Source organism: Phalacrocorax aristotelis, chromosome 2 (assembly GCF_949628215.1).
Source record: "Phalacrocorax aristotelis chromosome 2, bGulAri2.1, whole genome shotgun sequence".
Taxonomy (NCBI): Eukaryota; Metazoa; Chordata; class Aves; order Suliformes; family Phalacrocoracidae; genus Phalacrocorax; species Phalacrocorax aristotelis.
The window spans coordinates 75,057,818-75,082,375 of record NC_134277.1 but is presented as its reverse complement, the minus strand read 5'-3'; the positions used below and the strand labels follow the sequence as shown (position 1 = coordinate 75,082,375).

At 45.1% G+C, this 24,558-nt stretch overlaps 1 protein-coding gene across 2 annotated transcripts in view; it reads right to left on the bottom strand.

Moving 5' to 3' along the window:
• The window catches only part of SLC22A23 (solute carrier family 22 member 23), a 118,431-nt gene extending 94,337 nt beyond the window's left edge, over positions 1 to 24,094 (bottom strand). The window contains exons 1-3 of one of the 2 annotated variants that reach the window (XM_075084131.1): positions 22,859 to 24,094; positions 5,951 to 6,054; positions 460 to 614 (exon numbers count right to left, since the gene is read on the bottom strand). In XM_075084131.1, coding sequence (XP_074940232.1) covers positions 460 to 614; positions 5,951 to 6,054; positions 22,859 to 23,377 — 778 coding nt within the window. In that variant the 5' untranslated portion in view covers positions 23,378 to 24,094. The remainder of the gene's footprint in view (positions 1 to 459; positions 615 to 5,950; positions 6,055 to 22,858) is intronic. The other variant, XM_075084130.1, reaches the window with a different exon arrangement.
• Between the last annotated feature and the right edge of the window lie 464 nt (positions 24,095 to 24,558).

Genomic DNA, 24,558 nt, shown 5'->3' with positions numbered 1-24,558 from the left:
ATTCTTATGTATTTTTTGCTGTACTTTACAATCCTGAGGCAGGGACGTGGGATCTCTTGTTGCAAGTAACAGAGGAATTTCTGAAAAAGTGCCAGATTACGTACTGCTAGAGACAGTGAAAGTGGGGACTCTCCTACTGAGCTCAGTACTGTGGGGTGAAATCCACTCCCATTACACATTATGGCTCTGACACAGATGACTTCTAGGTTTAAATAACAAGCAAACCAAAACACCGTATAAGTCTCTTGAAACAAGCTTTCAAACAGCTTCACAGACTGCTCTGTAGCAGCCTAAAAAGGCAGCTGCAAAACCCCTACCTCCTTACCAAAACTCAGGCTAAAGCTTTATCTGTCCATACAATTCTAGCGTCATCTGTTTGGATAAAAGCTGAAAGCCAGAGAACAGCAAACCATGTACTCAGTAAAGTCACATTTGTATGGGTGATGAAGGCATACTCACTCAGTGCGTACAGGGAGAGGACTATTCCAGCCAGGCAAAACCCCTCAAAAAACCTGAGTGTGCTGAACATGGTCACGTTCACTGAGAGTGCCACAGTCAGTCCAAATATCAAAATGAATATGACAGAGAAGAGCAGTACAGGCCGTCGACCAACCCTAAAAATAAGGAAGCATGGAGAAAGAGTGTTAAAAGCCAGGATGGACGTAACACTAGATCATTACAACTGGCAAAGGGGTGAACAAATCATGCAATCCATTCCAAATATTGCCACCCATTTTAAATGCTTGCTCCATTCTTTTTTTTTTTCTGCTTACTAAACCCCAGATTCCTCAGCCAGCTTTGCACTGACAAGCTCATTTCAGATGGAATTAAGCAGAGGCAGTACATTGTATTACCACTTGATTTAACCATCATTTTTAAAACACCAAAGATAAGCAAGGAAACATCTAGGAACTCCTGTAAGGCCATAAACAAGTCCCTTGGAGATTAAAAGCAACCTCTCAGAGCTTTCTGTAGTAGCAAGGGAGAGCGTATGGTATTATACGATATATACATGGTATATTATTATTTCTCTATAGTCTACAGTCACAGAGCTTACTGCAGAGGTCTCCTCTTTCCAACAGATGTGCTTTTTAGCATCACCTGCAAAAGGAGCTGGCTCAAAAAACTACTAGTCTTGGCCTCATTGAAGGCAGGCCTAACAAACACAGACCGAGTCCAAAACAGGGCTCATGTTGCTTCACTGAGTCTTAGAGAGCAGATAGTAATGCTCACAGGAAAACTGTGAGCTTCAAGTTCCTCCACCTTGTATCCCCATGGTGGTTGCAGAGACCCACAAAACCAGCCTGACTGGAGGGTGAGGAAGAAACTGCTCCAAAAAATGATTACTGGCAACAGGGGCATGAGGATTTGCAGTCCTCCTTTGCAGGCAGGCTTTGCAGCTGTAACCTGTATTTGCATGTGTTGGTGCAGCGCTGATGAGGAGGAAAAGCTATCCTGCCATTGAACATGGGGGCGCTTGCTGCAGAGTTTGGCTCTTCTATGTCAAAGGAATATGAGATTTTTACATCTCATAAACACTAAGCATATGAGTAAAACTTGTCTTCCCCCCCCCTCCAGTGCAAGGAGAATGATACAAAGCACGAAAGCACATAGCTATTTTTAAGCAAAAATTAGATCTTTATGTGGAGATTTCCAAAATTTTTCAACTTGTCAACTCCCACAAGTTTTCCAGTGGAACCGAGGATCCCTTTTAGTCAGCTCCATATGCCATTTCCACATAGAATAGATGAACTTGCTTTTCATAGGCAGCTTTCACAGACCCATTCAAAGTAGTCTGTCAGCTGCAAGCCAGCCATCAGGTTGAATGTCAGCACAATAAAGAGCATTTAAATCTCACAACTTTGTCCAGTTCCACATCCTGAAGCATTCCTATTCAATTATTTCAGCAGATTGTTACCAGCAGCTATAAAATATATTCTATGTATGCATTCACAATTAAAGCTTTGGATTTTGCTTTACTTAAAATGGAACAAGATGAATAAAATATGAGGTGAAGGGTTGAAAAGGAGACATGGTAATAATTTTTGACATTTTTGGGAACTAGAAGAGTGCACCAGTATGTGTGTCACCATTCGCGCTTTTTCAAAGTCACACCTAAGAAGGCAATGTCGTGGCTCCTTGCTTGAGGACAGGTTTATATTTTTTCAGCTGCAGCATCACCTGTGGGGCACCTCAAAGATTTAACCAGTTGGCATTAACCATTCAATTTTTTAAAATGGAAAGTACTAATGTGCAAACTGAAGACAGCAAGGTCAAAGCAGACTGCTCGTAGTCAACGTACAAACCCAGCCCACCAGAAGATGAGCTGCTGTTGACCTCAGGGTGGGAACACAATATCACTGCCATACCGATATGCAATGCACTGGGAACAGTTACTGCTGTGTGTGCTTCAGATTTTATATTTATGGAACACAGAGCACTTGGGCATGGAGGGGAAGTATCTCATAAGAAACCTTTAATACAGAAAAAAAATCCCTATGAACTTTGTTATCAGCGACCTGTGCAGATTTTCGTAGCCCTATTTTCGTAATTGCCACACTGTAATTCATACTAATTAGTATTTGTGGAAATGTTTTGTAGATGAAAGGCATTATGCAAACACTCAGCATTAGGAACTTAATTCTCATCACAAGCCTGACCTGCCATTCCCTGATGTTGACCAAGACCAACCTCATGCTTAGCATATATCAGTTCCCTTCATCCCCTCCTCCCACTCTTTACTGGAGGTTACCCATCATTAGGACACAGAATTTCTTCTAACATTATACAAGTTATGCAAATGAATGGTTGCTGCTAATGAAGAATCAGGAAATCCAAGACCCTCCTGGGCCTGTGAAAGCCAGCTGAGGCCAGATAAGCCCTCTAGTAAGAGGCATCAGCACCTCCTCCCAGACACAAAACTCGTCTCCTTCCTCAGCAGGGCACGCAGTACATTCCTCAAAAATCAAAACTTGAGGGCAGCTATCAGCCATACTTTTGGTGATCCAGCAGTATTTTGACAGGATGGTGTCTTAGAGTATCGGAAAAGCCTTTTACATGTAGGCAGATTTATCTGACTAGCAATACATGGAAATGCTTGTGAGAAATTAATCCATACACAATCTCCCTGGTAAAGCAGCCCTGGGATGCTATCTGCTGCCATCCAAACTATTACAGAGAGATTTCCGTGCCACAAAAGTCTCAGCCTACGCTGTATACTATTATCCAGATCAAATACTAAATGCTGCCTGCACAGGTAAATAACCAGGCGTACAAGCACACCCAGGCTTTTGAAGAATCTGCAATCCACAGTGTGATACGCAGATGCATCAAAGAGATACTTCTAACATAGTCAGAGTTGCACCACAGGGGGAAAGCAAACGGGTTTGAGGACGAGACCTGGTCTTCCCATCCTCCTACACAAGTACCTTGCCACTCTGAAAAGACTAAGCTTTGCTCTTGCAGCTGATCAAATTGCTCTTCCCATGCTGTTCTTTGCAGGTTTTGGGACTTGAACTGGCACAAAGGCTTCAAAAAGCACCAGAGCAGGTACAAAGCAGGGGCAATACTGGGCAATGAGAGGCAGAGACCTACTGTCTTGATGCTACATGAACACCAAGGCCAGCTGCTCCAGAAGGAAGCCTTCCACAGAGACCTTGACAGCCTCTGTACAGAGCAGGCAAAAATGCCAGCAGTGCTCAGCCTGTTGAACAAGTAACTTATTCAGGCATTGGGCGCAGTCAATCTTCACACAGCCAAACATATTTACAGACCTTCTTGCCATAGATTTTCCACACAGAGCTATCCAAGAATACACACCTACTGTACGTTGAACACAGACCACACCGTTTGCTTAGCAAATTACCTTAATACACTCTACGCCTTTGCTACACTTTAAAAAGCCTTCTTTCAAAAAGTAAAAGCAAAGCCCCAAACCCCAAAGCATCTTCCAATTGCCTAAATAGGTGAGTGGTATAAGTGAAATGAAAACAGATTTTGAAAGTTTGTAACACTTTTATACATTACTCTGTTTAATCTCCCCTTCTCTTGCTAGGGACCAACATAAATTTCTTCCTCTTTTTCTCTTTTTACAGGTACAATCCCTTTTCTATCTGTCTCTCCACGCAACCCCTGCCTTAGTAGAAACTCAGATTGTGATTAAATAGCAAAGTAAATCCCTCTTAGGTCTTTTTTTACCAGCCCCAAATGCTACTGCTAAATAACAAAAAGTCTATCCAGCACAGGGCCCCTGCTGGATCAGTTACGTGAGATGGCAAGGATGGGTACTGAAAAGGAAGCATGAGGACCATCTTTGGTGGCAGCAAACCATGTCCCTTCTGGTCATCCACAAAATGGCAAAGGGGTCACTGTTCCCTCCAGCCACCAAGTTACCCTTTTATTCCTTTCCACCACAGCTGGAAGATAGATTTTCCTTAAGGTCTCCTAAACTCAAGAGACAAAAAAAACCCCAAAACAACAACAACAACAAAAAAGGAGGGAGAGAAAAACATCTCATTTTTATCTCAGGGTAATTTTACACTGCATTAGCTCAGCTAAGCAGCTTGCAGAGGGGTCCAACAAGCACACATGGCAGCACAAAATACACACTGGGGACAGAAATGGATAGAAGGCCAGGATGCTCCTTTTGGTGGCAGAGAGCTATTAAATCTGCTTACTGCAAATTCTCTCTCAAAGCCAGGGCCTTAGGCAACAAGTTGTTCACTTATTTGTGACTTATTTGTCAATTATAGCAGCATTTTCCTAACTTGGGAATAAGTCTGCTTTCTCCACACTGATTCCTTTTTAGGCAAGCTAAGCAAGATCCCTCATTCATTTCCCCACTATACTTTCTATATAAAGCCTGTTTTACTTTGGTATTTTAATCAAATTCAACCGTATTTCACCATGCATGTTCCCTCCTTCACTGAAAAGTCATGATTCCTCACTTGTCTAAAAACTTTTAGTGACTATTCAAGAATTAAGATGCAATTTTGCTACAAATGCTGAAGCCAAATTACTGCACAGCTGCAGGGGGCCTTTTCTCTCCCAACTGACTAGTAAGCTGCCAAGGCTTTGTAAGATCTCCCTAATAGGCAACTCTTCTTCTTCTTTTCGTGTTTTAATGAATGGCAAAAGAGTTAACTTGGGGCCATTTAAAGCACCAACATTGGCAACTGTGCTGGAAGCTACTGAAATGACTGGGACAGCATCACAGAGCTATTGTTTCAGATGCTGCAAGTTTCCATTGAAATCACTTGAGTCATGCCTTCAATTTTTTTTCCCTCTTTTGTACTACAAGACCATTTCTTTAAATAAAAGCTCAACTCTCAGAATAACTGGGGTATCCAATAATGTTTTCACTACTGCAATTTAAGGAATTGCACTCTATGCTTTTAAATTTAATACCCCAATATTAACAACACTTAAGTCAGCGATTCCTTAACACTACATCAAAATGTTTGCTTAATAAGAACTTTAAAAATAGAACAATGGAAAGGTTTGCAAAAAAACCCAGCCTTCTACCCCCTGAAAAATACTGAGTAAGCACAAGGTTAACATTACACTAGTCTTGTATTCAGTCAAATCAATGCCCCTTCCAATTTCTGTTGGCCATATCTCTTGGCTGAAAAAAAAGAAAACCCTAAACTAAAGGCTTTACTTGTGTCATTAGAAAATACTTAATTCTGTACTAGCTGTAATAAATTGTGTCAGCAGAAAATAAGTCAGCTATGAAATAGGCTATTTTCATATTATTTTCCTTGAAATAAATTACTTAGTTCAAGCAATTAAGACATAGTTTTAAACTGTTCATTCATCATGTTTCTTTCAGAACATGAGAAAATCATTATGCAAAGGTTCTTCATGAATATAAAGTAGAAGAAAAATCTAAGCAATATTTAATACTGTTGTTTATTTATAGTTACATTGCATGAAAAGGTTTTTAACTTACCAGTCAGCTATACATCCTGTTATTAAGTGGCCGAAGATTAATCCTACCAGTAGGGAGAATTTAGCAATGTGGACTTTCCAGGCAGAATCACAGACAAGATCCCACTGGAAGAAAAAAAAAAAAAAAAAGACAGATAAACTGAAATACATGAGTTATTCTCAGATGTGTTTAAACATACTAATGGTGTAGAGCTTCTTCCAAATGTCAGTCCTAGCTCAAGTACATGGAAATGGCAGAGAAAGCCTTCCCCTTCAAGTCAAAACCCAGACCCCAAGAAGCAAATTAAAGACTCGTTTACTTCAGCAAGTTTTATCGGGCCCTTAATTACAAAAACAACAATATCCAACGCCTGGTTCTCCCCCTCCCCAGTCCACATGAGTATGAACTAAGGAGTGTATCTCTGATATTGGAGGTACTAATGCAGCTGAGCATCTCACTGTAGCAGCCCCAGACATCTATTGCCAGGGCCCTGTGAAGCCCGCTGACAGCAAGCCCATCAACTTAAGAGCAAGTTCTTCTCCTGACCTCCTCAGGGCTGCTTGGAAACATGGGGGAAAAGCAGCTTCTTCGCCACAGACTCCTGATGGCCATTTGCTCCAGGCTCCCATGGACAGAGCATCATGACACTTTTGCTTTCAGAAAAGCATCCCAGTTCCCCAGGCGGTAGAAGGGGACGAAGACTGACTAACAGCATGGCTCAGCAGCCCAGGTCTGAAAACCCAGACTCTGGCATGTAGCCAGACAGGGCAGCCAGAGAGCCCAGCAGAGCCACATGACTCCTTGGGACAGCAGTTCTTACAGCACCATTTCATAGCTCAGACATCAGGCAGGGGCTGAACCTCCACACTAAAGCTATCCTTGATAATGAAGTTACCCTTTCTGTCCAGAGGAAGAGAAAATGGAACATTTCAGGCACGCTGTCACTAGAGTGCTGCCTTATTTGCATGAGAAAGATGAGAACAGCAAGGTTTCTAGGAAGGCTTCCCTAAACTCCAAGACATTTTCCTCTGAGGCATTAGCCTGAGCCTCAGGAGAGTCAGGCTGCATTCCTGGCTTTAGCCCAAAATCCTCATTGCCCTCAAACATGCAACTCAATCTTTCTTATGTGTAAAGTGTGGATAGTACTATTACACCCTTGAAAAAAAGTAGGAAGTTATGTTTGTTCATGGTTTCTGGAGTGTTCAAATATTGATGGTAATGGGAGCCATGCACATTTAATTGAACATAAGTTTAGCTAACTTTGGAGAGTCAGATGCTCCAGAACTGAAACTTTGCAGAATAAATGGCTGTTCGTGTGTAATGTAATAGTAGCATCCCTCCTGACACCAGTCACTGAAGTTTCATGGCCAAAACTACAAAGTGAAATTATGCAATTTATTTTGAAAAGTCAGATGCAACTTCAAAAGAAAGTGTCCCTCAGAAGGGTTCAGTTAGGTGCACTGTACTTTCAAGCATTTCCACGACATACAGCCCTTCCACAAAGAAGGCTAGATCTGACTCAGCCCTCTGGTTCTACACCACAGGAGACATCCTCCCTAAAATATACCATCTCACCAAGAAGTATAGCACTTTTGTGGCCAGAAGAAATGTGCCAGCTTTACTCCAGCTTTACTGTTTTAGCTGAATGTATTTCTGAGTTCCTCGCTGCACTGACTTGTAGAAGTTGGAACATACCTCTGATCTTCTGACCTACAGACTGAAGGCACTAAGGAACCAAAAGCAAGTAGTATGACCAAGTATTTTTTCCACCAAATAGCTATGAATTATTTGCAGCAAACAGCTCAGCAAGGCAGTGAGAATTGCTCTCCAAAGATGCTGACTTTTAGACGTATTTAGCAAGTGGGGGAAATGCAATTCCTAATATTTGCAATTATAGAACCATTCTCCAGTTAGCAAAGAAAAATATCTGCCCAGACAAGCCACAAACAAAACAAAATCCGGGAAAGATATCTGAGCTCCAGGCAGGCTTTCAAATGCTCTGCATTTATTTTCACAATCCAGAAGGTATATATGCTGCTTAAAACTGGGAAATAATTTTTGTTTGTAGAGAGCAAATTAAGTTCATTAAAAACAGTAATATTTATGCAAGAAATTTTTTTTAAAGACAATCTCTACAAGTTGTTAATTTTTAATTTTATTGCTGTCAGGGCAACAGTGATGTCATCCAAGTGTGAAAAGAAAAAACAAATATCCTCGTGCCTTCTCATTTTTACAGCTCACTATTGCTATTCGAAGAGAGCCAGACCTTGCACAAGCCCCACAAAGAGAATATGTGGTACCAGATTACACGTAGGTAAAGGTTCATGGCTGGAAGAGCCAAAATCTCATGAAAGGCTGTTGTGAATTTCAGGCCAGGACAACAGATGTCAAACCCCTTTGGCACACAGAGAGAGTTTAAACGAAGAAGTCAATCTATCAGCATGTCCTCCAGTGGTGCCTAAAATGCACCCACTCCTTTTGATAATTTATCTGCAAGTCGTCATTTATGCGTTCGTTTTAAAGCTATTGCCCAACTCCCCAGCTGCTCTGAAAAATAAGAACACATTTTCTTGCAAACCCTGCATCTGACCCTTTCCAGCTCTCGGTTTACACTGGCCTACAGAGCGAGTGCTTAATCAGAGCTGATCCCCCGAAGCCTACAAGGGCAGCCTAACACGGGTGCTGACAGACACAGGCACAGACCCTGACCTTCCCCAAATCTCTCACTCTCCAAAGCCCTCAGAATTTGCAAATAGGGAAATGGTGACATATTTCAACAGTTGCTTTAGCACAAACTTTCAGAGAATCTGCCGCAACACCAAATGACTCGCTCAGTACTAAGAACACAAGCATACCCCGGTTTCTCCTCCGGCAGCTGTCACAAACCAAAGGGCAGTCGGTGTGAAGCAGTTACCCAAAATAAATTTGGCAGGACAGTGGTGGGTCCCACCAGGACATTCAACTCACAAAGACAGAAAAATAAGGAGAGGGCATAAAAGAAAAACGGATGCTGCAGTCAAAAGCAGCCTCAGGTAAAGATGACTTTAATAGGACAAAATACATATTTAATAGCTAGCGTATTGTCCCCACCCATCTTAACACAGCAGTGGAGCAAACCAGCAAGGCTTTGTCGTGCTGAAAGTACAGGATTTTTGCCAGAGACCTGTGCTCCCCCTTCCCTTCCCCATGGAAATCCCAAAGGCAGAGGAGGGCAGACTCAGCTTTGAAGAGCTAGAAATAAAGCAGGAGCCATTATATAGCATCAATGCTGCCTCTCCCCTTACATACACTTGGGCTCGGCACAGCAGAGTGTATTCCGACACGTGCCACACAGCACAGCTGTGCCGGAGCCGTGGCAGGTCCTGCTGTAAGTGCCAGTAGTTTCATCCCGCAAACACAACACTCAGATTTGCTCCACAGAGAAAGGAGTGACAGGTTTCCATGTTCCTGCAGAACAAAGTGCTGGGCTGGGCAGTGCTGATGACAGTTCAAGTGGCACTCCAAGTAAATCTGCACTTGGAGACTGTTTTGGCTGGAGACTAGACAGTAATCATCTACTACCTCTTACAAAAGGTAAATTAGTCTGTTACAAGCAGGGAGACTACTAAATCCTGTAACTGCGCTGGCTGAATCCCCTGGTGTCCCACTTGGGAGTTAACAGCACCCAGCCTGAAGGAAGGATGCTGCTAAATTTACAGTGCTCCCTGGGATTTCTCTTTGTGTCCCCAGGTATTGCCTGTCTTTGGTCCTCCATCCAGCCTCCTGATCCAAGAGATCTGATAAAGTGACTTCCTAAACCAATAGGACCATATTGTTATTTCAGTTTCAGTATAACTCTATATAAAATACACTGGTGGAAAGGGAACATTTAAAAAACAAAAGCTTTTTTTCATAGCAGTACAGCAATTTAGAGAATTTGCCACCTATACAGATGTGCAAGTGTTTTTTTCATGTTGTGACAGCATTTTTTTTTTTTCTCAAAGCTTAAGGAATCACACCTTCAGGATCCTAATGTTTAATTGATATCAGTGAGTCACCATCCATGCTGTGAGTCACTATGTTTCACATCAAGATGGAGGACTATGTGAAACATGCTTGGGAAGACATCTGGCAAGAGCTAACGCACCCACAAAGTAACCATCCTCTATCTTCTTCACATGGGGTGAAAATCTGGACAGCGACTCTGCTGTGAGTCAGTATTGGCACTGAAGTTAAGTTATAAAAGTCACAAATTTAAAGTCTGCTGCATGTTTGTTACTAGATGCACAAGCTGTCTCAATTAAGGGCTCCTGCTTCGAAAGCACCTGTCCTCCAGAGGCCATAATGCTGTCTGTTGTGTCTAAGCACACTGAATAGCCACCACAAAAAGGTTGTAACAGGATTCCTACCAAGGATTGCATGGAAAAGTGCAAGGCAGTCCCTTTTGTCCTAAAAAAGGAGCAAAGAGATAGGAGGAGAGATGCTCTTGTGCAATGCTTGCCTGGAGGCTGGCACAAAAAGCCTGTAAGAGGGGAGCTAGTCATGCACACCCTCTCCCTACACCGTAGATTCGCAATTCATTTCTAATGACTGATGCCCAGATCGCTGCTGAGGAAAAGCAGACCCTTCCCCAAACAGTCTGCAGGTGGATCATAGCCCTGCTCCAACTACCCTCTTCATTGGTTTCAGCACGAGGAGACCAGAGGATCACCCGCACTGCTGCCTTGGAGGACCCTAAGCCAGGCATGAAGCTGCCCCCTTGGTCCTTCCCTGGCCAGGCAGCACCCGACTGCTGTGCTGGTCTTCACAGACTCTGTCCTGAGGCACATAACATGCCCCACACACCGTACACAGCCTCTTGACCCTCAGAGAAAAGGTCCCCCTTTGGGAACCCCAGCCTCTACACATCACATATGCCACAGCTAAGTGTGGTACCCCCAAACCTCTCTTGGAGAAAAGCCACAAGCCCACCTGCATGTCAGATGGAGATTTTAAAAGCAGTAAGTATTTTCCCTGTGCAGCACTAGATTCCATCTTCTATATACATTCCTCACCTAGTAAGAGTTTAAATTTATGTCCTCAGATTCTCTTAGTGTGTTCCCCCCCCCCAAAAAAAAAGCCACAAACCCACAAAGTTGTTTTTAAAAAAAGAATAAAATAATAATAAAAACAAAGTTATGCTTTTCATACAATATATGTAACAAAAAGCAAAACAGTCTCCAGGTACTTATTCCTGAAGGAAAAGCAGACCAAGCACTACAAAAAAAGAAGCCAGTACTTACATCACAATATACTGATCACTAATGCCTTTTCCTGGTACTAATCTCTGCATAGTTACAGCTACAGGAGACCACTGTAACAAAATGTCCCTCCAGGCAACTACAGGACATTTCTCTCCTCTTCTCAACCCTTGGCCAAAGATGATGCTCCGGCTGCATTTTTGATGTTAACAAAAGTGTGCAAGTTCCAGAAAATGGTGTGGTGCTCAACTCTATAGAAAATAACTGGGCAGTTAAACCACACTGAAGAGTTTGCAGGAGAAGCCTCCCAGAGGGACGTGCCAGCTCAACTGCAACACTTAAAAGTTGAGGTGGTTTTACTGCCACAGGTATCTCTATCTCCCTCTCAGCCATGGCAACAACAGAGCATTTAAACTATTTAACCTTCAAGGTTCATGGTAAGGATGCCTCCTCTTTCAGATCACAGCTGGGCAAAGCACTCCCTGATCTGTATTTTAGGTGTCAATAAAGTATTCTTGAGAACACCTGGCATTTTTTGACTACCTGCACAACCAGCTGGGAAGTATCAAGAAGGTCACATTTCAAAATGGGGACATTAAGAAGAGTAAAATACCACCAAATAACCCTGGAAGACTTGAGAAGAAAGTATAAAAATGAATGATTTCCACTTTCTTTGACTAGTCCCATTCAGAAAAACACATCTCCAAACTACTTCTTTCCTCACATTTTTATCAGACACCACTGGTCCTACCTGGAAAACAGAAGAGTCATTAAAAAAAAAAAAGACAAACACAAGAAAAACAACAAACCAGATAGTGAGAGGTTTTGTTTGTTTTCTTTGAGCAGCCACTCAAAGAATCCTACACCACCCACACTGGAATGCCTCAACCCACACCACAGTCAACACCTGACTTTTAAGCTACTTCCTCTCCAATGAAGCTAGACCTCCAAGTGCTGAACACATCTAACTTTCTTCAGCTTTATCATAAGTGGATGCTTTTGATGAAAATCTTTGATGAGTGCCTAAGTGCTTAGGACCTCTTCGAGATAAATCCTTCTAAAACAAATTTCTATTGAGCAAGTACACACTGGTATTTTGAGAGTTATAACCATCCAAGTTTGCAAGAACTTTCACTCAGGTAGCAAAAGAGATACTGTTGGTACCAGAGAATCACCTTTCGCTCAACATCTGCTTCCTTCCCATTCCTGAGAAACCTGGGGTCCCTATTCACGTACACTGGAGCTTGCTAACTCAGTAGATGTGAGTGGGTTTGTTCATTTGGCTTCTTATCCAATACTTTTTTCTTACAGTAGGAATAACACTTTCCTGCACTTTTCATTCTCAAAAACCAGCAAACCATTTCTGACCACGGCAGACACCTGGCATGGAAAGTAAAAGTCACTTGTGAACAGTGACCACAAGGTCACATACACAGAAACTGTCAGGTTGCTTTAACTACGGACATGACCGACCACCTGAGCAATGTACTATTTGAAAAATAAAGCAAGGAAGATACTTTTGACCACTACCACAAAGCCGAAGGTTTTGGGGACACGGGGAGGGAGAGGAGTGGGGAGAAGGAAAGAGGAGAGGGCGCGTGAGCCAGAGGACACATGCTTAGCAGTCTTCCAAGAAAGATATAATTAGATCATGCAGTGTTGTATGAAAGCAGATTCACGTACCTACGAAAACAGTTTCCGTCCCTGCCAGACAGTACAGGACTGCACAGCTGTGGACTTCACAAATTTCACTAATGGTTTCTGAAATTTAACATAGTTAAAGTTGCATCCTTCAAAACTGCATTTTCTGATGTGCATGACACAGCTATGAAATTTCCACCTTAATTTCTGAAGCGTATGTTTTTTAAGTCTAGTATTTCAGCCTTAAAAATAAAGCACACAGGCTCGGTGCCACGCTGCCACACACCACTACATGAACATCAATACATAAAACCAGCACTTCCTCCTGCTTTGCAGACTTCAACTCCATTGTGAAGATACACTGCCTCCTACACTAATTACCTCAGGGTAACCAGGCTGTCCTCACTACACTCCATAGGACGATGCTGTCCCGCTTGCACCCAGCATGTGCGTGGCCCCGTTCCCCTGCCCCCAGCAGCAGAAAGGTGATGCTGACAGCAGATGCATTACTGTAGCATCTCCCACCTGCACCCACCAAAGCAGCACCGGGCACACATCTTTGTGCCCTGTGTATATCTAATGCCTTTCAGTCATGTAAAAGCCATCTCCCCGGCACGGTGAGATGGCTTGAGCAACACTAATCACAAAACAAGCCCAAAACTTCCAATATGCAAAAGGACACAGATCAGCTTTGTCTCAGAGCCAATAAACTAACCTGGAAAAGACTAAACGGAATGCTCTTCACTAAATTATTCCTTAGTCTATGCCATAAGCAAGAAAGCCTCTCTAAGCTATCCACCCAACACATCAGCAGAGTCCCAAGGTAATGAGATGCCACCTGAAACACTGCAAAACTGGAAAAGTTTCGCCTATCCTTCAACATTGCACTTTAATCAGGAGCAATCAGCTCTTCTGTTCCCAACCTTGCTCTCTTCACAGATCTGCTTCTTTTCCCCTCTGGGAGAGGGAAGAAGGAAGTTTGCTAAGTAAATAATCATCACTAATACATTAACAATTAAAATAGGATTTGTTAATCATATGACAGTCTTCTGAATACTCAACATGATTAAATCACTTTTAGTAACATTCACATACCACCCACTTCTCCATCGCTACTACTTTTATTTTCAGTAGCAGGAGTTTCCTTTATTCTGAAACATTTTCATTTTCTCCAGCCTTTGTCCTCCTCAATTAGTCAACTAACTTGTTTCTCAGCTGATGCTATCTGCTTCGCTTTTTCCAACTCCATAATGTCATCTAGCATCAAAAGAGTTGGGAGATACAAAATCTTGCTTGCAGCTTTCATGAATGCTACATTCCTAATTTTCCAGAAAGCAGGATCAGGACATCTCCATCTCTCTTACATGTCTGTGCTGCAGTTAAGTATCTTTTCTACACATGTTCTGACATCATTAGGAGCCACTGTCACAAAACCGACTTTAATTTTAAACCAGTTCTTTGCTATAAGACCTGTAGCTGTTTGCTTCGCTCCAGCGGCATGAAAAGACCAGGAGCAACAATGCCCATCAATAGAACTGACTGAGACACACATGGAAAAACGGTTTGAGTGCCATCCCTCAGCTCTCAGCTGACAACAGCCTTTCTAAACAAAGTACGTGCTGCTGGGACTGACTTTGCAACCAAACTAAATAAAGTTAAACTAGTTCTCAAATTTGTATTTGGAACAGGCCTACACACTGTAAATAGAAGCCGTATGTAAAAAACCCCAATATTTTAGTTAAATATTAACATTTGTTATCATCTGATTATCGAAAACAAGTTAACACTTTGAGGACTGGTATTTTTCAGGCTGCCAGAACCACATGTGTGTAAAACATACTGCACATGCACAGCCTTGAGGGGTCTGACATGGTAAAACCTCATTTAATATCTTATTGGGCCTTTTTAAAAATCGGGGGAAAAACTTGAAAATGTCAAGCATGGCATAAAACTCTGAAATGGAGAAGGGGGAAGGAGACAAGAGGAGGAAGCCATTCCTTATGAGAAATACTTGCTCAAAGTCACCGTAGATCAGAAGATCAGACACCTTAATTTTGACATGCAATTATTGCTGCCATGACCTTGCCGACTCATCATTTGAGGACTACAGCAATTGTAACTCAGGGAAGAAAAAAAAGGAGAGGGAGAGGGGGAAAAAAAGAGGGTCTGGTATTAATTCAGACTTAAATAAATATTAAGGGGAAGGAAGAAAGGAGAAAAATATTCCACTTGTTTTACAAATCAAAATATGAAAGTGGTCTGTCAAGCTTGTATTGTTCAAGCAGACAATGCTTTACACAGCCCTGGGAGACGGAGCAGGGGAAAAGGCATTATGGTTTATTTTACATTTCCTACCCTTAATAATATTTGTAGGGTGGACATTGTGACATTTCCTACACATTTATGGACTTTGGTCTGGAGGCCAGGAGGAGACCAGGCAGCTCCAGAGTGCTGCAGAGTAACAGGGAAATGGTACTTGAGCCAAAATGAATTCCTCCACAACTGTCTGGAGCTGAAAAACCTTTTCCAGGGAACCAGACCACCCTGCTCTGAAAACAGCACGCAAGGGTAACTATAAATCACATGCTGCTGGACAAGGCGAACCACTTCCCTGCATCTCACAAATAGCATTCCTGATTCTCTTGGCTTTGCTGCTTGTGGATCTGGATAGGCATCCCAGAAATGAGTATCAGGATATATTTACTTATTTAGTCTTTTGTTCTTGTGTTCCAGTAGAGTAACCAGCATCTGGAGCTCTCCCAAATTAGAAGACAAAATAAAAATCCTAACAAAACCTTGCACTACACATTAAATTTTCCTCCTGGGAAGGAGTAAAAAGAAAAACAAGGGGGAAAAAAGTTTTCTCCACAGGAGCAAGTCCCACCCAGCCCATTGCCCCCAAGCACATTTGCCCTCACCTCATCAGCTTCTGCCCCGAGCACAGGCACGTACCACAGCCAGCCGCTGATCCATCTCCCACCATGTGGGAATAGGCACAGGCCTATTACATGTTCCCAGGTCTGATGTGGCCTGGACTGGGGGAGCTATCAATGCACCCATCAATCATCGCTGCCTGCCGGGTTTTGCAGGCCGGTGGCATGCCAGGCTCCGCAGCACCCGCACCGGGCGTGGGCCAGCATGGCTCCAGTATGTTACTGAGAGGTTATCAGGCACTGACAGTGGTTTTGGCTGGATAGCTCTGCCACACACCCCGATGGTATGTTCTGAAAGGGGCTTGAACCTCCTTTCTCCCTCCTTCAGGTCCCTTCCTTCCCCCTTGACTTTAAAAGGGAATTCAGAGTGCACACAAGGTCATCTGCTGACAAGAGTCAACTGGAAAAAAAAGAATTACGTTATGAGCGCTGAGCACACATTTCAGAGTTGAGGCGACCAGAGCCCAAGAGAAGCTGCTCTGAGGGAATTCAGTGCAAAAATTGAACACTCAGCACTGCTGCAAAGCTGCAGCATCTTTCTATGACTGGGTTCTCTGATCTTCTACACATCATCTACAGCAAATGTCACTCCTTTCTTCTACAGCAGGATCTCAGCCCAATCAATTCCAGTTACTCATGGGTAACCCAGCGCTGGCCAGGCTGTACTGCAGAAGAGCAGGAGGAAGAGGAGGTAGGGAGTGAGAGCAACTGTCCCAAGCAGAGATGCCAGGTAGCCCAGAGGGGAAATCAGGCAGAAACAAACAGGCTGACAGGCAAAACAAAAGGCAAGGTACACAAAAGCACTGGATCTCTTTCAGCATTTTCTAAATTTAGCAGCTCGCTAGAATTCATTTAGAAAGGTTTAGTTCAAGAATTTGCACCATTAGTACGGCCAAAAGTTTTTAAGATAAGGAAAACTGTAAGTCTCGTGCTATTCCAGATGTTATTTCATTAAAAAATGAAAACCTTCGTGTTTGGCTGGTCTGTAGTCCTCATCTCAATGTTACCGTCAGAACTGGCTCCAAATGAGATGCCTGCCTAAGTGCCAGTTCCTCCTTTTTGACAAATGCTTTAAAGAAAACATGAGGTCATCTTTTATAACTGCCCTTTTGTAGCCAGAGCAAGAAAAGGTAAAACTTTTAGAGCACTATAGACATTTGGTTTTAGACTGCCTGAAGAGCTAGTAAATATACACCATAACCTGTAACTTCTGCCACAGCATGGGCAGGGTCAGTACATTTGAACTAAATGACCAAGATACAGGATATAATAGGGAGTAAGAACAAAAAAAACACAAAACCGCAACCATTTCAAACATCATGTCCATCCAGAAAAAAAAAAATTAAGTTTTTTGACATACACACAGAAAGCGAGGAATATGAAAGGCTCAGTAGCAAGTCTTGGGTAGCTAAGAATGACTTTAAGATATTCTAATACGGAACAACCTTCCTGAATGATTACTGTTAGTTCTACCAATGCTATGAACTATTTATGGTAGGCTGAAATCAGATTCCTGTATCCGAGACACTTTATCTTAAGGGTGATAAACATTAACTCTATGTAGATTCCCTCTAACAAAAAAAAAAAATCTGTACCAAACCGCAGACTTAAGACTACTTGAGTTCTGATGTCAGTATTGGTGTTAACCCAGTCTGTTTTCTAGACCAACTGCTTGAAAATTTTTTGGCCCATACATAACAGCCCTTCCACAAATAAAAACAATATCTAGGCTCACTAAACTAGTGTTTGTAGTCTGGCGACATCACCATACTCAGTTATCTCAAAGATCAACATCAGGTAATTTGCTGTTTACAGGCAGCCAGAGGACAGCTCTGCACCAACGGGAAAGTGCAGGTGCTGTTCCCGAAACAGCCATCCACTTCCTTCACTCCACTCAGCCAGAAACTTGCCCCAATGTTTTAGGGCATTCACCGACACCCTGATAACCGTGAGACTCCATCACCATGTTCAGAGTGTACAGGCAGGCCCCAGAGCAGCTGCAGCAGGGCACGCCATCGGCTCCCCTTACTCCCTCTTTAACAAGCAGATTTCTCAAGCCCGCGAGCGCTCAGTCCGGCAACAGCTAACTCTTTATCAGCTAAGCCATAGATGGAGGGGGTGGGGGGTGAAGTTTGGGATCTCTCCCATAGCTAAGTAAAAAAATAAAATTAAAAAAATAGTAGTAGAACTTTGCTCTGGTCTGCCAGTATTTCTGGACACCTCTGACCACAGGGACTCATTTACCCCTTCAGCACTCATTAGGACCAGACAGTGTCATTTCAAAGCCTTGCCTGAAAGAAATTTAGAATAGTTTTTCTGCCCATTGCAAGTACCTGCCTTGTAGGCTCCCACACACCTTTCAATCCATGCTAGGGTAACAAGGGCATGGGTGATCGCTAGCTTCCGTCTTGCCGCTTCTGACCCAACTACCGCACTGGGTACCCTAACTCAACCTTTTCATCAATTTAGGACTAAGAAGCAGTCGGTCAGCCAGGAACCAACACTGACAATCCTGGCAGTTGCACAAAAGAGAGAAGCATCAGCATTTCTGAAATCTCTTTGCAGAGGCCAGCCAACTGGCAGATACGCAGAAACGAGTGAGAGATCTCCCATTTGCGCCTGGAAAGGGTGGCACAGCTCATATTGGGAAGGACCTTGTCAGAGTGATACCCTTCAAATTAATTAACGACTATCCCCTGAAAAATCCACGACTATCCCCTACCCCAAGAAATATCACCCCACAAGCAGTGCCAAATTTATCATCACTGTCACCACACACAGATCTGTTTGTTGTACCATTTCTGGCTACTTGCAGATACCTGCAATAATGCCGTGAGACAACACTACAGTCTAAGGCACATGTCACTGCAAAGAACCATTTCACTTCTTCAACCCAGCAGAAAACCCAGAGAAAATATAATAACAATTTTTTTTAAAAAAGTAGTATTTAAAGAGAAAGTTTTCTACCAGGTTAGCAAACTAAAATCAGCTGAAGACAGGTCCAGAAAAGTGCCAGAACTGCCATAAAAGCAAGGGAAAAGCAGGCTAGTAGGGCACAGACATTCCCCCTTGCAGGGGCAGAGCGCATCACATCACAGCCTGAACTCATCCAAGTTCACACCAAGACAGCAACGCTCCTGGACCATTCGGCTCTCCTTTCTCAGAGGGGACAGTTTGCTAGAGGCTCAGCCAAACTGGCATGAGAACAAATGAAGCAGCGGCAAATAGGTAAGCTGATGGCATGTTACTTGGGAACAAAGATGACTCAACCCAAATCAAGTGGGAAGTTGAGAGCCAAGAGAACAGCATTGCAGCAAAACAAAGCATCTGGAGCAGAAAAGCAGCCACAACAGGAATTCCCTTATGACTAGACATGAAATATTATTACATAATTGCTCTGGGTGATTAAAACACAGCCTTCAACTAACCACTTCCCTCTACACCACCCCCAAGAGGTGGAATGATCTGGAACGCTGCAGGTGAGGACGGAGGGATGCTGTGCCATCAACCACTGCAATTTAATCAAGTGTCAGTCCTGCCCATTGTCAGCTTTTGGTATCCATTATAGAAATTAGCATTCGGAACAACAAGCCACCTCACCACGTAATGCAATCGAATACAGCGGACAGGTTATCGTAGTAACGGAGGGGAAAAAACCAACAACCATCAATCCTGTAGCTAAGAGCTTCCATTAAAACTTTTCCCCAAGATTACAGCTGGCTTTACAAATGGCCAGAAGATACAGGCACTAAAGAAGTTAACGTGAGAGTTAAAAAAGTCCCTGCTGAGTAAACACTCCAACTTCCTGCTAGGCTTCATGACTACGTATGTTTAGTTGTCATTATGTTGCTTATTGAGTTAACGCTAATAATTTACCTAAAGCGTCAGTTTGCAAATGGGTAAAATGTGAACTCAGGTTTCCCCATGCCAAAATAGGAGAATATTTTGCAACATCCTTCCTTGGGACAGTGGTGAGATACATGGACCATTTAAAAGACAGCTTTTTTGTGTTTTTTAGTGTTGCTGTTGTTGTTTTGGGTTGTTATTTTTTTTCTTTTTTTTCCCTAACTAGCCTTTTGCTTAAAGGCTAGTTCAGAATATATCTTTCACAAGTGATACTACTATAAACAGAGTGCATGTGTGCGATAATGGTGATGATGTGATAGAGAACAGATGAAATTCCTGAAAGAAGCATTTAGCAGTGAAAAAGCCTTACAAGTGAATTGTCCTAAAGGAAAATATTTATGTACAAACCAGGCTGAAGTCCAAGATTTATGTACCAAGTCAGGACATTAGCTCAGATGGGTGATTTAATATGGCCACTGGAATCCCTGTGGTTAAATTATGCACCTGACCTCTTCAGTATATGTATTTCAACAGTGTTAAATAATAAGCAGTACATCCTTTATTACCATTTCCAGTTCTAGAGACTGAAAGCACTATAAAAAGCACCGTTCCCAGTGACTCAGTCGAGGAGGTCAGGGTAATGGCTGCGCCTTGCACGGCCATACCTCGCTTCAAGGAAGGTGCAAGGCCACCTCTGGCTCCAGCAAAGACTCAAAGAGAAGCAGGGCTAAGCAAAGCACAGCAAGATCCCCACTCCATCAATACCAAGCATGACACAGACTGGGAGAAAATGGACACCAGGGAAGGGAGAGCTGAGAAAACAGGAACAGAGAGGCAACATCTGATGAAGGGTACCATTAGGAGAGGGGCTCCGGAGGCAGTGAAACTTAACATAGTTTAAGGCCAGCTATCTGCTCCCAAGGAATGGGGGGCAGTGACGTCTTACACGCATGTAAAACAAAATGCAGAGCAGGAAATGTCGCTATTTAGTGCAAAGCACGTTGTTTCGTCATTTCTGAAGACAGAACAGCAAGGAGCATCCAGTAGCTATTAGCTTGGTGCACTGAAGATGTGAACAAAGGGATTTACCGGCCAAACAAAAGTGCATTTTTTATTAATATACTTTTGTCTCTATGATATTTCAATATAACCCCTGGCTACTACACAGATGAGCATATATTAGACTAAGACTTAATAAAACTGTTTAGAAAGATGAGAACATTGCATAATACATTACAGAAACCTGTATTTTTGAGGGGACTTAAGGGATGTCTGAAATCCAGTCTTCTGAATTCACCCAGGGCAGCTTTTTCTCACAAAGGACAGTGGGATGCATGTAAAAGGAGTCAGCCATTACAAGAATCGCTCCCACAGTATCAAGAGCTCCTGGGGGTTTCTAAGAAAGGAAGTCTGTATTAAGCTACGTTGATGTTCTGCCTGGGTTTTTCCTCTTTCTTCATCAAGATAAAAACAGACAGTACACCCACCCAAAAAACCCCTGAAACTAAACTAAAGCACAAGCTAAGGAAGAATCCTGACCCCAAGAAAACAGCCTAATTATAATTACATGGGATTACAAATCAAAGAAAAAAAGCTGCCAAGTTTTTTTGGAAGTGAATATTCAACAAAAATAAAAACTCCACACTAGAAAAACCCATGGTCTCAAAAGATGATTATTATTCTTTCTAATAGAAAACAAGACAGCAGGGACCACAGCTGTTTGCTTATCCCTTAAAATTGATCTGCCCTTTACCGCAAGTTCTTCCAAAGAACACTTTTTTTATTATTTTTAAAGAAGCATGCAAGATAGCAAACTCTCCCCCAACCTTTTGTGGCCAACTTGATGACGACCTTCAAAAGATTCAAACATTTCAAACAATTTTTTTTTTTTACAGTTTACACTAAAAATAAATATTTCAAGATCACTTTTTTCATGCTTAAGCATCAACATTAAACCCTAAAACATATGAATAGCTCAGTCTATGGTTATAAACAGAAGAGAATCTGCCTCTCTTAAATGTCAAATTTCCTTATGCACTTCTACATCACAAACCATCCAAGTGTACCATGTGCCTGTGTTTTTCTCATGGAAGGCCACTAGCTGGGTTGCTTTTTTTCTTTTTTTTTTTAAAATCCATTCTGGGTTCAAGGTTTTGAGGGATTTGCTTTACCTGTTTTTTTCCCCTGTTGCACACACTTTCAAGGGCCACAAAGAGAAACTGAAATTATTTTCAATGGTTAAGTACATATGCATGCCGGCTGACCAAAGCACAATCATGCCGGTCACTGATTATTGCTACATTTCTTTCTCCCAACTAGATAAACACAGTTAATCCAAACAACGCTGCTGGCCCGGAAATAATTTTTGCTGATTTTAGGCCAGGGTCTTGAGATTAAGGGAACTACTTTCCTGGTGTAACAGTTTCATTTTACATTTCCATGAGCTCCAGTTGCCTGTTAATACCAACGAGGCCCACCCAGAGATAGCAGGGCTTTTGCAGGGCCAGTAGCATAAACAAGCAAAAGCTTTCAGGTGAAAAGGCGAGGTGGTTTTTTGCACACACTACTCAGCAGATACGAAGTAAGAGCAGAAAGCAGCACAGCCCTCCTCACTAGAAATTTTCCACCTTAGCCATCACATTAGGAAACGCAAAACAAGAGCAGCATGCGCTTTCTGTCTCCGAGTACAACAACTTGTGAGACATGCTTTCTTCTTTTGCTCTACTGAAACAACTATCAAGGGCATAAGTACAAAACAAAAAAGAATTCAGCAAAAATGTCTAGTTTTCCTCTCAGCAGTCACCACCTCATCAGCTTCCCCAGAAGTCAACCTAGTTTTTGGCTTGTATGTCCGCTTTGGTACACTCGCACAAAGATAAGCAGTATCACAAGTGGAGCCTTCCCCCGCACTGTCTTTCCCACAGACACCCGTGTCCGGAGATGATGGGACAGCTGCCACTGCCGGGACTCCGCGGAGCCACCAAGGATCCCTTTTCAGGACATAACTTTACAGCTCTCTGCCGCAGCCAGCACCCAGCTACAAACCCACAGGACGGACACCCGGCGTGACACCCTGGGAGGGGAAGGGTAGCGGGGATGCGGGATGTACTCCGGGTAACCCACGGGGCGCCTGACCGACCCGGTGGCGGCACACACGGACAGATCCGCATTGTGTCCAGGTGCTCCCCTTGTCTTGGGAAGAGGGGGTGCCGAGCAGCGCCAGGGTAGGGCCGAGGGGGTCCGTGAGGGCTGGACGGGGTTGGGGGGCTGAGGGAAGCCACCTTTCTCACCTTGCTCACGACGTTTTGGACGAGGCCGGCTCTGATGCGGTAGTGCCACTCGTGGCAGTCGCACTCGCTGGCATTGCCCCCCACGGGGGTGGGCAGCCCAGGCGGGGGGAAGATGCTGCCGTTGCCGCTGCGGTTGGCGTGGCCCGGCGCCAAGGACTCGCTCCAGTTGCCCTGCCCGTCCGCCTCCCGGCACCAGAAGTCGGGCTGGTCCAGAAGGAAGGAGTCCGAGAACTTGCTGAAGCCGATGAAGAGGGCCGGGACCCAGGTGAGCAGCACCAGGGTCCGCTGGTACCCGCCGCCCAGCCCCCCGAGGAAGGGCAGCACCGAACCATCGTAGTCGAGGAGCAGCGGGCTACAGGCGGCGGCGGGGGGCGGCGGCGGCACCGGCACCGCCTGGATCTCGGCGCTGGCGGGGGGCGGCCCCGGGGGGGCGGCGGCGGCGCCCCCGGGCACGGAGCCGTTCTCCTCCGGCAGCGGCCGGCCCCCGCCGCCCCCCTCCCGGCGCCGGTCTATCGCCATCCAGCCGCCCGGGGGGACTCACATAGGGGACGGGGCCCGGGCAGCCCCAGCTCCCTCGCGAGTCCTTCCTTCCTTCCCTCCCTCCGCTCCGCGCACACACACACACACCTTGCAACGTAATATATTGCACACACGCTCCCAGCCGGACCCGGCAGGAGACGGATGGGGGAGGGGGGGAAGGGAGGGAAGAAGGGGAGGAAGGAGAGGGGCGAATAAAGGGGGAGGTACCGAGCGAGCCCCTCGCTCGCTCCCGTCCTCACCCTGCGGCCACGAACCGCTGCAGCTGCCGGCGGTGCCCCCCCTCCCCTCGCCTGTGCGTCAAGCTGCACTCATCCCAGCTCTCCCTTCCCCCCTCCGAGAGACACCGCCGAAAATAAAAGGAAGGATCCAGCCGGATCCGAGCATGCAATGGCCCAAAGAAGAGGGAGGGAGGGAAGAGGGAGGGGGGAGAAGAAAAGGGGGAGAAAAATCCCCACCGAAAAACCACCCTGCAAACCAAACCCTGCAACAAGAAACCAAGCAAAACCGGTGCAGCAAGACTCTACGAACACGCCTCCTCTCCCGGTTTTGGTGAGGAGGAGGAGGAGGAGGGAGGAGAGGGAAGGCAAAGGAAGGAGGAGAAGAAAATAACAGCTCCCGACGCGGCTTCCCCGCTTCCCGCACGGCTAAGGATCCCCCGCCGGCCGCGGCAGCAGCGGCGGCGGCAGCCCCCAGCACCCCCCCGCCGGCCCCTCGCAGCCCCCCGTCCCGCACATCTGGCTCTGCAGCAAGGGGCCCCGCCGGCCCCTCCGCGGCCCGGGCTGCGGGTACGACCGCCGCCGCCGTGCGCCTCCCGCGGCAGCCCGCTCGCCGAGCCGCCCGCCCGGCTCCTCGCCCTCCGCCTCCCGGCGGCCCCCACCTGCCGGCCCGGCCCGGCCCCGCCGCCGCCACCGGCCACCGCCCCCCGCTCCGCCCCCGCGGTACCGGGCGGCCGCACCTGCTCCCACCGCACCGCACCGCGCCGCCGACCCGGCCCGGCCCCCCCCCCCCCCGCAGGGACCCGCCGCCGCCGGGGGCGGGGCGGCGCCGCGGGGCGGCCCCACGCGGGCTCCGCACCGCCCCACGGCCGCGCCGCGCTGCGCTCCGCCGTGCCGGGGCAGGTAGCGCGGGGGCCGCGGGGCAGCGGGGCGGGCAGGGCGAGG